Here is a 13,691-nt window from a genome sequence, read left to right as displayed (position 1 = left end):
GACCGTTTTAGAGGATTGGGCCCCTTTCGAGCGACGGGGGCAACACTTGTGCAATTGTTGGCCTTATGACCAACTCCTTGGCACCGGTGGCAAATTAGCTTGCCGCATTCACCCGAGTGGTGCTTGTGACATTTGTTGCAAAAAGGTTGAGTTCCGGCATAACCTTTCTTGCCGTCGTTGGTGAAAGGCTTTTTGGTGAAGGTGTTGTTGTTGTAGTTGCTTGATGGAGTGGCTTCCCATTTCCTTTTGTTGCCACCCGATTTGTCCTCGGCCTTAGGAGCCGGCACTATGATTTCATCAAACGTTTCAATCAATTGGCGGGCCATGTTCAAAGCGGCTTGGTGATTAGCGGGTTTGAAGGACATCACAACTTTTTTGATGCTCTTTGGAAGACCATCCATATAGAGTTCAACCCTTTGAAATTCGGGGTTCACGAGGTTAGGACACATCAAAGATAGTTCAGCGAATCGTTGATTGTAGGCCTTGAGATCGTTTCCGACCGCCTTCAAAGTTCTTAGCTCTTGTTCGAGCTTTCGGGTTTCTTCGCGAGGGAAATATTCAACAATCATCTTTTCCCTTAAATCGGCCCAAGAGAGGGCATGAGCTTCATCGGTACCCACCGATTGTACATAGGTGTTCTACCATGTAAGAGCGACGCTGGCGAGAGTGTGGGTGGAGTACTTGACCTTATCTTGGTCCCGACAACCGCTTATGCTAAAGACGGCCTCCGTTTGTTCGAACCATCGAGTGAGAGTAACCGGTCCCCCGGTTCCATCATAAGTGTGAGGTTTGCACCCCATAAAAGCTTTGTAGGAGCACCCTTCGCTTGAGTTACCGGCCCCTTGATTGTTGTTGTTGTTATTGTTATTGTTGTTGTTGAAGGAGTGACCGGCCATGGCCGCCTCTACGGCGGTGGTCACCATTCGTTGTAGTGCTTGTTCGGGAGTTTCACGGCGTGGCACACGGTGAGGAGGCATTGTTCCTTCAAAATAAAAGAATACCGTTGGTTAGTATTCTAAATAATACTAACCGTGATATGGAAATAAAGATAGAGAGACAATTTTCCTTGACTCGCCTTAAATTCTTTATGTCATAATGTCGGAACGTTCATATGAGTCACCGTAATATAATCCCAGAAATTATATTACCCTAATTCATATGTGCATTCAACATTACTTCATATAGTCAAGGTGGCGTGTCAATCAAATTAGTCAACGTGAGATTAAGGTAGAATAAGAATAGATATGAGTAGGAGAGTTCGAGTATAAATGCACAAGTAGTCAAGTAATTCCTATGTCAAGTCTATATGCCGGTTGTAGTCTAGACTCACCAATGTACCCTATGACTCGGGGTCGACACCAATGAACTCTAAATCCCTACAACCAAGGCTCTGATACCATCTGTAGCGACCCGACCAAATCATGTTTGACGGCGCCGACTACTTAGGTCCCGTTACATGGTCATAAGTCTTTAAGACAACGTTTGGCCGAAAACATGTCGCATTCATTTCATAAGTATGGATGTTTCAAGGTTTACAAAGTAGTTCGACAACTAGTTACATAACAAAGTTTAAAGTACAAATGAAACATATGCGACACAATTTGAAAGTAGTCAAAAAACGCTCCACGTATGCAAGTATACACGACATCCAAAGCAAGTATCAAAAAGAAATGTGCGGAAGCATGTATCACCTAATGATCAAGGACCTGAGAAAAACATAGGAAATCTGTTAACGAAAACGTTGGTGAAATCATAGGTTTAATTAAGTAGGTGAGTAAATGTAAGTCGAACCACAAGATTTGCCACATTGATAAAAGAGTAATACATTCGAAAAGTTAATATTCACGAGCACCCAATTATCAAAGCTTAACGTTTCCTTCCATAGTACCCCATCACAATAGTGCTAGAACATACACTGTTTCTCGAAAATATATTTCATCCGAATAACGGTAGCGAACCGTCCGAATGAGGGTTTGTCAAACCCATATGGCCATATAACATAAGTTCTCGCTTACACCCGGCAAGTGTAACTAATGATAATCGAATTGAGGATTTTGTTCTAAACTCGTATGTAGAATGTTTGTTTTCCTGTACTTGTGTTCACTTAGTAAAAAGAAACGTTTATGTTTTCTCATCCCAAATATAAGTTCAAAAGAGTAAAAGTGGGACTATGATCTCACCTTGAGTGCACGTATGAAAAGTACTTCACAAAGTAATGTGTGCAAAGGACAATGCTAGTCTTGACCTAAACAAATAGGTCGTATCAATAACGGTAAACGCGATAAGTCAAAGATGTTCAATTAGTCCTATGGCTTAATACGACTCGATTATGTAGCATGTGAATCAAATTGTCAAGTTTCATACAAGATACAAGTATAGAAACAAATTAGAAAGATTGCATAATCATTTGGTTAAGTTTGACAAAAAGTCAAACTTTGGTCGGTCAAAGTCAACAAAAAAGTCAACACGTTCGGGTCGGGTCCCGAACTATTTTTCTGAGATTTTTATTCATATATAAGCATGTTAGAACAAGTCTCATGTGAATCGGAGGTCCATAGTGTGCCAAACATTTTTCTTATTTTGACCAAGGAGGTCAGAACCTGGACACGGCTTATGCCGCGCCGCGGCCCCCAATTGTCGCGCCGCGACAATACACGGGAGCTGGTATCTGGCCAGTTTCAGTTTTTCTAAGTCCAAACCAAAATCTTTTCATGCACAAAACACAAACCGCAAACACTTAGAACTCGCACCTTATATCGTTGGAAAGCTCTTTTGACAAGGAAGACAACTAAGCACATTTCACCAACTAAAAACATTATTTGCAATAACCGACTTTTCAAATCAAATGATCAATCAATGCACACATTTAATACTCAAATTTGATAAGTGCACATTTATGATTCGGGCATTTAATGCATACAAACAACATGCCGTTTTGTAGGTAATCGAGCATACAATACAACTAACTACTTACTAACAATAATTCATGGCATTCAATGCATCAAATATTCATTTCAAGCTTATCAAACCCTAACCCAAATTCACCAAAATCACTAATCATGTTTATGAAGTTTTCTAAAACAACCTACACACCAAATTGAAGCTAGTGATGTTAGGAACACATTTAATACATGCATTTATAACATTTAACATCATTCAAACAACCAAATCACCAAATCAAACACACCAAAGTTTATGTTCATGCTAGTTACTTCAAATAACAAAATCGAACATATAAATCATATATTCATGTTAGACTTGAGTCATAGACACTAATTAACAACTTTATAAGTTAAAAACATCAAGAACACAAAATCTAGTGATTTTAGAAAGTTACTCAAATGTAATGAAATCGGTATGGAATCGAAGAGGAAGTTGCAAGGATTCCAAATATGTAATTTGTTTTGATTGAAGCTTGCTTGAACGAATTTAGATGATGATTTCTTTGTTTGAAGAATTGAAAGAAAAATAGAAAGTATGAAGAGAAAAGGAAAAATGAAAATGAAAAAGATGAATGGATGGGAGTGGTTTGACCACTTTGACCCAATCAAAAGTTTGGTCACATGGCAAGATTGGTCCCTCTAGTTTTAATCGGGTGCGTGAATTACCTAAACGAGATAATTTAAAACGCGTATTAACGGGAGGTGTTATAAACATATAACGGACTTTAAATAATTAAACGGGAAAGTAAACGGAAAAAGGCGGGATGTTACATATTCTATGCATTAAAGTTAAGTCGGTTATCAAGCGTTCACCCTATGAACGATTTTTAATTCGCGGGTTACGCGTGTTATTTTGTACTCGGGTTACGTGTACAATTAATTATATGAAATCTTGTGGTCTATTAAAATGATAGAAATGAATGTTTATAATAAACTAATGAACTCACCAACCTTTAGGTTGACACTTGAAAGCATGTTTATTCTCAGGTTTGAAAGAAATCTTCCGCTGTGCATTTGCTCATTTTAGAGATATTACTTGGAGTCATTCATGGCATATTTCAAAAGACGTTGCATTCGAGTCGTTGAGTTCAACAAGATTATTATTAAGTCATTGATAGTTTGATATATTATGAAATGGTATGCATGCCTGTCAACTTTCGATGTAATGAAAGTTTGTCTTTTAAAAACGAATGCAATGTTTGTAAAATGTATCATTTAGAGGTTAAATACCTCGCGATGAAATCATATGTTATTGTATTCGTCCTTATGGATTAGGACGGGTCGCTTCACGATCCACCCGTGTACGTCCTTTTATCGTCGTCAAACTGACCCCCAACATGAACATCTATCGTTGTGAAATCGACATTTTTATTTGAATTGATAGAAATTTAGATGGTGATTTTTGAGAGAGTTTAAAGAGAAATAGTGTGAAAAATAGTGTGTAGTTAAGTGGTATTCATAGGAAAAAAAAAATCAAACTCAACATATACAAATTTGAAAATGGGTCAAAGTCGAATTACACCATCGAGCAGAAGACTTTGGTCCTCAAAACGGGGAACCGACGGCGGGAGGTGTCGGCCGACCGCCGATCACCTCCAACACCGAAACCGACGGCGAAAGTGTTGTTCGATACCGCGTGCTCTTACTACTTACTTTATAATTTTACTTTTAATTAATTTATTTAAGAGATATCTCACCTTGATTTTAATTTTAATTAATATTAGTAAGAATGATACATTAAACTTGATTAAATTTACTTTTCACATTTAACAGTGACTAAATAATTTAGTAAAGTTAAAAAGTAATATTGAACTATTATAATGTAATAGAGAAGTAATATAATATCTACACACAATGGAGTAATATATGTAGTGTAATATTTAGTACTATCTCTCGGTAACTTCAACATAAAAAATCTTCTACCTTTTACCTTTTTATTTAGTATCTTCTCCGTCCCAATGTAATAGTCTTATATTTATTTTTCAAATCTTTCTTTACCAACTTTGACTTACAATACTTTTTTTTATTGCGTTATCAATTTGATGAAATTGATATAAATGTATTAGGTTTTAAACGTGGTTTTATTTATATAAATTTCATAAATAGTATATAAAAGAAATCAAAAATATTTTAAGTCAAAGTTGGTAAAAAAATGTTTAAAAGTCAAAATGATACTATTAAATTAAAACCGAAGGAGTACTATATATATATATATATATATATATATATATATATATATATATATATATATATATATATATATATATATATATATAGTAGAGGGATCAAATGAGAACTTTTTTGGTGTGAGAACCCTGAGAACTCAAAAATACACTGAAATTCGAGTAAAAAAGAAAATTCGAGCAAAAATGAGACACGGACGAACAAAAAAGGGGTAATTCGAGCAAAAAATGGGGTAGTCGAACAAAAAATGGGAAAGTCGAACAAAAAAAAAAACACGGCCGAACAAAAAAAAGAAATTCGAACAAAAATTGTTGAATTCGAACACAAAATGTGTTCTACATTTTTGTATTCGAACAAAAAAATGTAGAATATATAGGTAGTCGAACAAAAAATTTGATATTCGAACAAAAAATGGTTCTACATTTTTTTTCGAAAATTTTTTTTTTTTTTTGCTCGACTATGAATTTTTTGTTCGTCTGTGTTTTGTATTTTTGCTCGAATTCCTCTTTTTTTGCTCAAATTTAAGTGTATTTAGGTATTTTTGGAGTTCCTAGATTTCTCACACTAAAAAAGTTTTCAATGGATCATCTCTCTCTCTGTATATAAATAATGGTAAGTAAATATGAATATGATGCGTATGTATATATGTGTATTATATATATACTTGCATAACAGCTGTTGAAAACTGAACAAATAAGTTTCTAAACTTGCTGCCAAAAATGTCTGCACACCCTCTTCACTTGTGTTTCCTTACTTCACAAAACAAACTTCAATTCAATGTCTCTCACAACACAAACTTATTTTGAACTAAGTATATCCCCAATAAATAAATTAATTAATTTTAATGGATGATTTCCTATTTGATCTCGAAAACCCATTAACCACCTCCAAAGAACATCAATCCGACATCGTTCCGTCTTTGTTTTCCGATGAATCTGGTTTCCTTCTCCACAGTTTTCCCGCCAATTTTCGCAATGAAGCATTGCTGCTTATTTCAAAGGTTTGGAATTAACTAATTATGCCTTTTAAGATCTATCTATTATTAGGGTATAATTTGCTGTTTTATATTCATTTATTTTATTATTATTTTTTGGGTGATGGTATGCAGTTTTGTGAAAATGTGGATCCTTTTGTGAGTTACCTCGCTGTTAATTATATGGATCGATTCATTTCTACTAAAAAGTTTGTGGTAAGATTTTATTTTAATTTTTTAATATAGTTTTTGTTTAAATTTAAGTTGTAATTGTGGTTTTGTTAATTAATTGCTATAATTATAATCATGGTTGATGTAGAATCAAGAGAAACCTTGGATGGTTGGACTACTAGCAATTTCGTGTGTTTCTTTGGCAGTTAAAATGAAGAATTCTGACTTTCCTATTCCTAATTTACAGGTAAATAAGTCGATTTTACTGAATGGCGTTTGAGATTGCTTATTTTGAATGACTTATATGCTAATTGTGTTTCTTTCTTTTAGGGGTGTTTAATATTGTTTATTTTCAAAACGTTTAACTATCGCAAAATGTTTAACTATCGCAAAATGTTTAACTATCAACGGTCACGGATAACCTAGTTAAGTCGCGGATGTCTGAGTTAAAATACTCCCCTGGAAACAGGGTAGCCTTAACATCAGTGGCGGGCCCAGGAAATTTTTTCACCGGGGCGAATTGTTTTTTAAAACGTACAGATTTTTTTTTTGGCAAAATATAGAGTTTTTTAAAGCAAAATTTGGAGGTTTTTTGGGCAAAATACGAAGGTTTTGGGGCAAAATATGAAGGGTTTGGGGAAAAAAAAAATTCTACCGGGGTCAAAATCGAACCGAAAAAATTTGCACTAAAATTTGCAAATCCACTGGGGCTGGGCGCCCCACCCTCCCCTTCTTTGGTCCGCCCCTGCTTAACATGGAAAACTTAATCCTTTACCCTTTACCCTTTTAATTATAAAACGTTTATCCGCTAAAAAATATGTTACCAACCTGCTTATATTGTAGTGTTTATTCCTGGTAATATAAGTAAGTGAGCATTTTTAAAGAATATGTTGTGATGTTTCTAATTTATAACGAAAATAAGAATATATAGATTAATGCTTAAATAAGCTATTCCAAACACACCCTTGTAAGAAAAGTAGATAAAGTGTTTGTACTAATAAAAGCAGTTATGAAGACCATAAAGATGGTTGGAATGTTTGTTAAAAGTGCTTATATTCTTATTGCATTTTTTTTTAAAACCATACACTTTTTACTTTTTAGTGTTTGGATAAAGAGATATGTTTATGTATAATGTCTAGGGGTGTTTGGGATTGGTTTTTGATGAGCAATTTGGAGTGTTTGGGTGAATTATGGCAGAGTAAATAAGCAGTTTCAATAACTCTAAACACTTGACTTTGCTTTTTTCCGAAATGATCATTATGTAGTCAGATTTTCAAGTTATACTTTTTAGGGTGAATTAAGTTTTTTTTATAAGCTTATATATTTTCTTATCTTTAATTTTATTGGTTTCAGTGTAATGATATATGTGTATGTATGTTCTATAAGCACTGGCATAAACTATTTAAATGCAAATGTTGATGAAACAGGGGTATGGATGTCTGATTTACGATTCAAAATCGATTAGTAGAATGGAGGTTTTGATTCTCACGTGTCTAAATTGGCGAATGAGATCAATTACGCCATTTGCTTTCCTCAATTACTTCATATCATTGTTCGAGTTCAAAGACACATGTTTATCACAAGCTGTTAAAGATCGAGCTTCACAGATAATTTTGAAATCTTCTTACGGTAAGTCTAATCATCATTATTACTGCATAATTCTGTTTGGTTAAGCACAAAATGAGCAACATTTCAACTTGTTCTAACATAATGTGTAGGCCCATACAGTCAGATTTACATCATTATGTATTGTTTATTGTTTATATACTCATAATAATAACAACAACAACAACAATACCCAATCCCACGAGTGTAGGGTATGGGGGAGGTGGAGTGTAGACAATCATTCCTTGAACCCTTAATAACAACAACAACAACAACAATACCCAATCCCACGAGTGTAGGGTATGGGGGAGGTGGAGTGTAGACAATCATTCCTCGAACCCTAGATTAGAGGGAAGTCACTACTCCACCCGCGGGTATAGAACCCGCGCCTAGATAAGATCGTCCCACCCTCTACTCGTAATAATAACTGGTCCAAAAATCCCTGCTGTGCATTTTTCCCTTTACTTTTTGTTCCAAGTTGATGATGTTGAATAGTCCAGCCTAACAAAAGCTAAAGTAAGATAATGTAATTAGTATGTTACTGATACTATAATCAAGGTTTGCAATGTAAAAACTCATGTAACTTATTTTGTCCTCAAAAAATAAGACAGAAAAAAAATAAAAATTCCCACCTCGATTTAGGGGTGTTTGGGTGGGCTTATTGGGAGCTTATTGCTTATAAGAAAATAAGCTCCCTCACAAATAAGCACAACCAAATAAGCTTATCTATTCACTAATTTCAAGCTTATTATGCTACAATAAATAAGCACAACCAAATAAGCTTGTCTACGCAAACACTCCCTTTAAGCTTATCCCATATGGGAGGTCACGACTTCCACTCGCTGCAGAATTTTCCTTGTTGTTACCCGCCAATTCCATGAGCCAAGAGGTTGCGTACTTCTTGTGTTCGAACCTCACCCGAGGGGGTTTTACCACACGCGATGCTCGTATAAATTCCTCGTGGGGGTTTCCTCCTGAGGGGCAGTAGGACTGTAATAGTTTGACCAAGGAAATGATCGGGTGAGTGGGTTCCGATATCGCGTTCGGGCCCCGTCAGTTACTCCTAACCGCCATTAAAAAAAGCCTATGCAAACAAACACTACCGTTAATTTTTTTGTTCCTTGCCACACACTTAAAGAATTATTTTCTTATTGCATCGATTACTGGATATAAAGCCACAAATGATTCACTAAATTTTTTTTTGGGTTAATATGATTATCCAACCCACTTTGCGAACCGACTAATCTCAGGGCTTTATTTATGGGTAGCCCGGAGTCACATCGCAGGTGAACCTGTGGCCATAAAGGGCCACAAAGGGGCATATTTATTCTGTTCCTTGGATTTGAACCTGGGACCTCTTGGTATTTTTACCCACATATACCAAGTCCTTACCACTAGGCCCCACCATCCTTGTGGTTATGATTCACTGTAATTGATGGATTGCCTTTTGTATTTACAGAATTTAAGTTGTTAGAGTTTAGACCTTCAGTAATTGCAGCATCAGCCCTTCTTCATGCATCTCGCGATCTGATTCCTCCTCAACATTCACATTTCAGAGCTGCAATCACCTCTTGTAAATATCTAAACAATGTAAGCAACTACACACTTCCCGAATTCATGCATTTCTACTTGTACAGTACTACATTCTGATTTATGTTTGTTATCAACTGCAGGAAAGCTTGGACGATTGTTTTGGTATAATGCAGGACATCACATCGGATTCAAACGAGTCGATTAGTGTTCTTGATTACCAATGTACGAGTAGTGAAAGCGAGAATAGTACAAGCATTAAAAAGAGGAAACTGAATGGGGCATTAAGCTTTTCACAGGTTCAAAATCATTGAACTTGATAACGTTTCATATCTCTAGCTATGCATTAAACACTTGTACAATATCTATTGCGCTTATGATGCCGATGGGTTAAATTGCCCATAGTGTACAAGTGTTTATTGCTTATTTAAAGTTTTCGGATCAGTGAAAAAGTTCAGTCAACTGGGCTGGCTTTTGCATCTAGGTTGATATGTAACTATTACATTTGATGAACCTTTACATATATATTATTAGTCTATTATATAAATTTAAGATGGTAATATTCGATTCGAAAACAATGGTATTATTCGTTTATTTACATTCGTGTCACGATATATAATGAAGGACCCTTAATTGTCCCAAACACATAACTTAACATACTTAAACGGTGGGTAATGATATTTCCAGCCATGTAAGTACTTAATAAATCCACTGATATCATGCATTAGATACGTGTACTGTACATACACGTTAAGCACGGTTATGAGTGAAATTATCAAAAATATGAGTGGAAATATCAACACTTATTCCTCAAACATAGATAGTAAATCAGCATTAGTAGTTATATCAAACTGTGTCCGAAGTTACCGATTGCGAGAATTTTCGTAGTATCATCAGGTTGTCGTTGACGGTTTATTGCTCCAGAGACCACGCGAGTCGCAAGGGAAAAGCGTGAGCCACGGGCATTTAACCTTCTCCAATGACGTCATATTCGGGAACAATTCCTGCAACTCTCTCCATTCCATTTTCAGTTCGTCCAAATACTTCAATCGCAATACCTCAATGTTGTTCCATCTTTCTTTAGGTGGAACACGCGAATCATCCAACTCAAGTGTGTCCTGATATTGACCTAAATCCGAGAATTGTCCACCACGAATGTAAAGTTTCTTTAAACCCTTAAGGCTACCCGGGGTTAGCCAATTTGGCGTTACATTGTGTGGAAAACACTTAAGATCTAGCTTTTCAAGTCGAGAACCTAATGTCGAATTATTGAAAGCATTCATTCTTCTCATGGAACCTTGTACCCATGTTTTCGTACGAACGAGTTTCTTTACTCTTGACGAAATATTGTTTTTCTTTTTCTTTTCTTCTTCTTGTTTTGATTCGTCGTTTTGAGGCTTTGATTCTTCGTTTTGAGGCTTTGATTCACGCCCACCCCACAAGATCGTTAGCTTACGAAGCATTTCTAACTTTTGTAGCGCGTCAAGATGTTGTTCTTGAGGGAAGTCTCTCATATGTGTATACATGCTAAGTTTTACAAGATTTTCGAGTTTTCTCAAATCATGAAGTGTGCACTCGTGTGGTCCTGGTGACTCAACGACGACAAAACCTTTGAGAACTTGAAGAGATTCGAGTGTCGAAATCTCTTTCGGTATGTCTTTTAGCAAGTAACATTCAGACATATCTAAATGTGTCAAACACTTTAGTAAACCAATAGTTTTTGGAATTACCTCGAGATTATGGCATGCTCTAAGGTCTAGAATTACAAGACTTCCAAGTTTCGAGATCGAATTTGGAAGCTCAGAAACCCTCGAAACGCCTTGAAGACTAAAGAATCTCACATGATTCATATTCACTAAACTCTCTTCGAAATTGAATTCTTCGACTTCAATATGATGAGCTGGCAAACTTTGCCACCTTCCTAGGAAAACGACGTTAACATTCTTCATCCTTAAAAACCACTCGTGCTTAAGCTCGAGTATGTCATCGTAAACATTAAACACCATATGAAGCTTCTCCCATTTAATCCCTTTTGATAGCCCACTACCCATTAAACACACCTTATAAGACCTTGTAGTAATACCCTTTTTTCTATAGTAATAGTACTTACTATTATTAGTATCTATTATCTTCCCATTATGATCAACAACCGGTACATCTTTATCATGAAGATCTTCATTAGGGGGATAAACAGCAAACTGTACCCCATCGCCAAAATTGATCTTTTCCGACGTGGGTTGCTTTTGTTCATCAAAGAAATCGAAAAACTCTCGTGCGTCACTAAGGGGAGCGATTTTCGCTACATCTTCCGGGCTTTCGATCTCGTCGAATTTACCAAAGTCTTTCGGGTTACCATACTTATCGAAATCAAAAAACTTTACTTGATCCGCAATCATAACCAATGCAGCTCGAACCATCGGGTGCATTTTGCACTTAGCTACATAACGGCTTTGACTTTTCAACGTAGCAGGCTCGATGAAATCTTTCTCCATAATCTTTTCAAAAAAACCGTTAGCGTAATCCTCAGCCGTTTTCCCATTTTCTTGCGGTGTTAGTCCTTCTGCGATCCACCAATACACCATTAACCTTCTACTTATGAGTTCGTTTTCAGGGAACACCGAAAAACAGAGCAAACAGAGCTTTAATTCGCGCCCAAACTCTTCATCTTTAAGATCATAAAAACGTCGTTGTACATCCTTACAAAACGAACTCCCTTGGAACAATTTGTTATGCAACCGAGGCATATTTTTGAGTAAATCATCGCGAATTTTGCCTTTATTCTTACCATCAGAACGTTCGTTCTTTTGTTGCTCGCTATCATCATATCTCCTATACTTAGCTGGGATCTGAAGCTTTAATTTAGTAACTGTTTTTTTAAGATCTTTGAGTACTTTCAGATCACACTTTTCTTTTTCTAAACTTTCATACTGTTTTAAGGCTTCTTTTGCTGCTTCCGTTATATGCATTTCGTCTTCTCCGAGTTTTGGACATATTTTTTGAACGAATTTGAGCTCTTGATTAATTAAATTCACAAGATATATTCGCTCTTGTTCTGACGCATCCTTGCTCGTTTTCTTATTAGTTGCTTCCTTGGTTCCATTATCCGCTTTTGAAGAACTAGCTTGATCTACCGTTTTAGGGTTTTGAGAGGTCGAAGGTTTGACAGTTTCAGCAGATTGGACCTGAGGGATTTGTTGTTTCACAGATTCTGAAGGAACTTTATTTATATATGAAGTTGATGTTACATGGTCATGAGCGGTTGAGGTTTCAGTTATGGTGGTTGATTGAGCTTCAATAGGTGGATGATTTACGCGGTTATTAGAGGCTGCCAATGTGGCATCTGCATCTAAAGATGAATCAGGAATCGGATTCGTAGCAGTTTTAGTCGAGTTAGTAGGGATGGTTTCAACTTCAGGTGTAGAAGAATTGTTATTTTTGATTGTATCTGAAGTGGCTTTTTGGTTAAATTCTTCATGAACATTTTGGTCTACTGGTGATGAGGATTTTTTATGGTCATTAGAGGTTGTTGTTGTATCGTCGTTTTTGGTATTGGTAGTTCGTATTGGCTCTTTAGCTTGAGTCGCCAGTAACGAAGAACTTGTGTCTTCAGACATAATGTGTGCTGTAAGACAACATAATAATACAATTAGAGAGTTTTATACTTGTAGTCACTATAGAAATAAGTTTCATTTTTTGACGGTTTCATTATTTTTGACGGTTCAAAGCATTAATAATTTGACATGTTTTAACATGTCACAAATTTTTTGACGTTTAAAAGCGTCATAAAGAGAAAAATACAATGACACTTAAAAGTGTTAATAACACTTTAAATTTTGACATCAGAACTTTTTACGTTATATTTTCCACGTTTCTAACTTATATTCACACTTATAGGTGTGAAGAACTCACTCAAAATGTGTCAAACTAGAAGCTTATTTGTAGTGAGTTCTTTCAACTTTTACATGGAACGAACAATAAAAGTTCTAATTCAATGGTAACTTTGAGATATTTTTAATCTTAATCTGCATCAATATTTACATGTGATTGAATTTACTCATGTCTGAAATTTCGTATAATGAAAACTGCGAAAATGAACAAATAACAAGAATGTTGTTATACATGTAGCTGCAACAAATCATATATAATTGTAAATTTGTAATTTAGTGCTTATAATATTGACCAACAAAATCTAATGTTTTTTAGGGGTGATCAGTCGATCATCGACTTGTAATTAGGGGATGATTTTAATTGACATATAGAAGCACAAATTGAGGGTAATACAACAC

The 13,691-nt window shown here is 35.7% G+C and overlaps 2 protein-coding genes across 2 annotated transcripts; one reads left to right on the top strand and one right to left on the bottom strand.

Annotated features, from left to right (window-relative positions):
• The first annotated feature begins 5,828 nt into the window (after positions 1-5,828).
• LOC139877901 (putative cyclin-D6-1) lies at positions 5,829-9,914 on the top strand. Its single transcript, XM_071865303.1, has 6 exons — positions 5,829-6,126; positions 6,235-6,315; positions 6,419-6,517; positions 7,698-7,899; positions 9,335-9,465; positions 9,549-9,914. Exons 1-6 carry the CDS (start codon positions 5,971-5,973, stop codon positions 9,717-9,719), a joined length of 840 nt encoding a protein of 279 aa, XP_071721404.1. The 5' UTR covers positions 5,829-5,970; the 3' UTR covers positions 9,720-9,914.
• Positions 9,915-10,013: 99 nt separating this feature from the next.
• LOC139874837 (uncharacterized) lies at positions 10,014-13,019 on the bottom strand. The gene has a single exon (XM_071862230.1). The coding sequence runs from the start codon at positions 13,017-13,019 to the stop codon at positions 10,299-10,301; it is 2,721 nt and encodes a 906-aa protein (XP_071718331.1). The 3' UTR covers positions 10,014-10,298.
• Between the last annotated feature and the right edge of the window lie 672 nt (positions 13,020-13,691).

This window comes from Rutidosis leptorrhynchoides, chromosome 11, assembly GCF_046630445.1.
Source record: "Rutidosis leptorrhynchoides isolate AG116_Rl617_1_P2 chromosome 11, CSIRO_AGI_Rlap_v1, whole genome shotgun sequence".
In the NCBI taxonomy this organism is placed as follows: domain Eukaryota; kingdom Viridiplantae; phylum Streptophyta; class Magnoliopsida; order Asterales; family Asteraceae; genus Rutidosis; species Rutidosis leptorrhynchoides.
Note: the sequence above shows the minus strand (reverse complement) of the source record. Positions and strands in the feature narration are given on the sequence as shown.

Coding starts and splice junctions, on each gene's coding strand:
- LOC139874837 (XM_071862230.1), bottom strand. CDS start 13,019: ATGTCTGAAGACACAAGTTCTTCGTTACTGGCGACTCAAGCTAAAGAG.
- LOC139877901 (XM_071865303.1), top strand. CDS start 5,971: ATGGATGATTTCCTATTTGATCTCGAAAACCCATTAACCACCTCCAAA. Junction 6,127..6,234: donor CATTGCTGCTTATTTCAAAG/GTTTGGAATTAA, acceptor GATGGTATGCAG/TTTTGTGAAAATGTGGATCC. Junction 7,900..9,334: donor AATTTTGAAATCTTCTTACG/GTAAGTCTAATC, acceptor TTGTATTTACAG/AATTTAAGTTGTTAGAGTTT.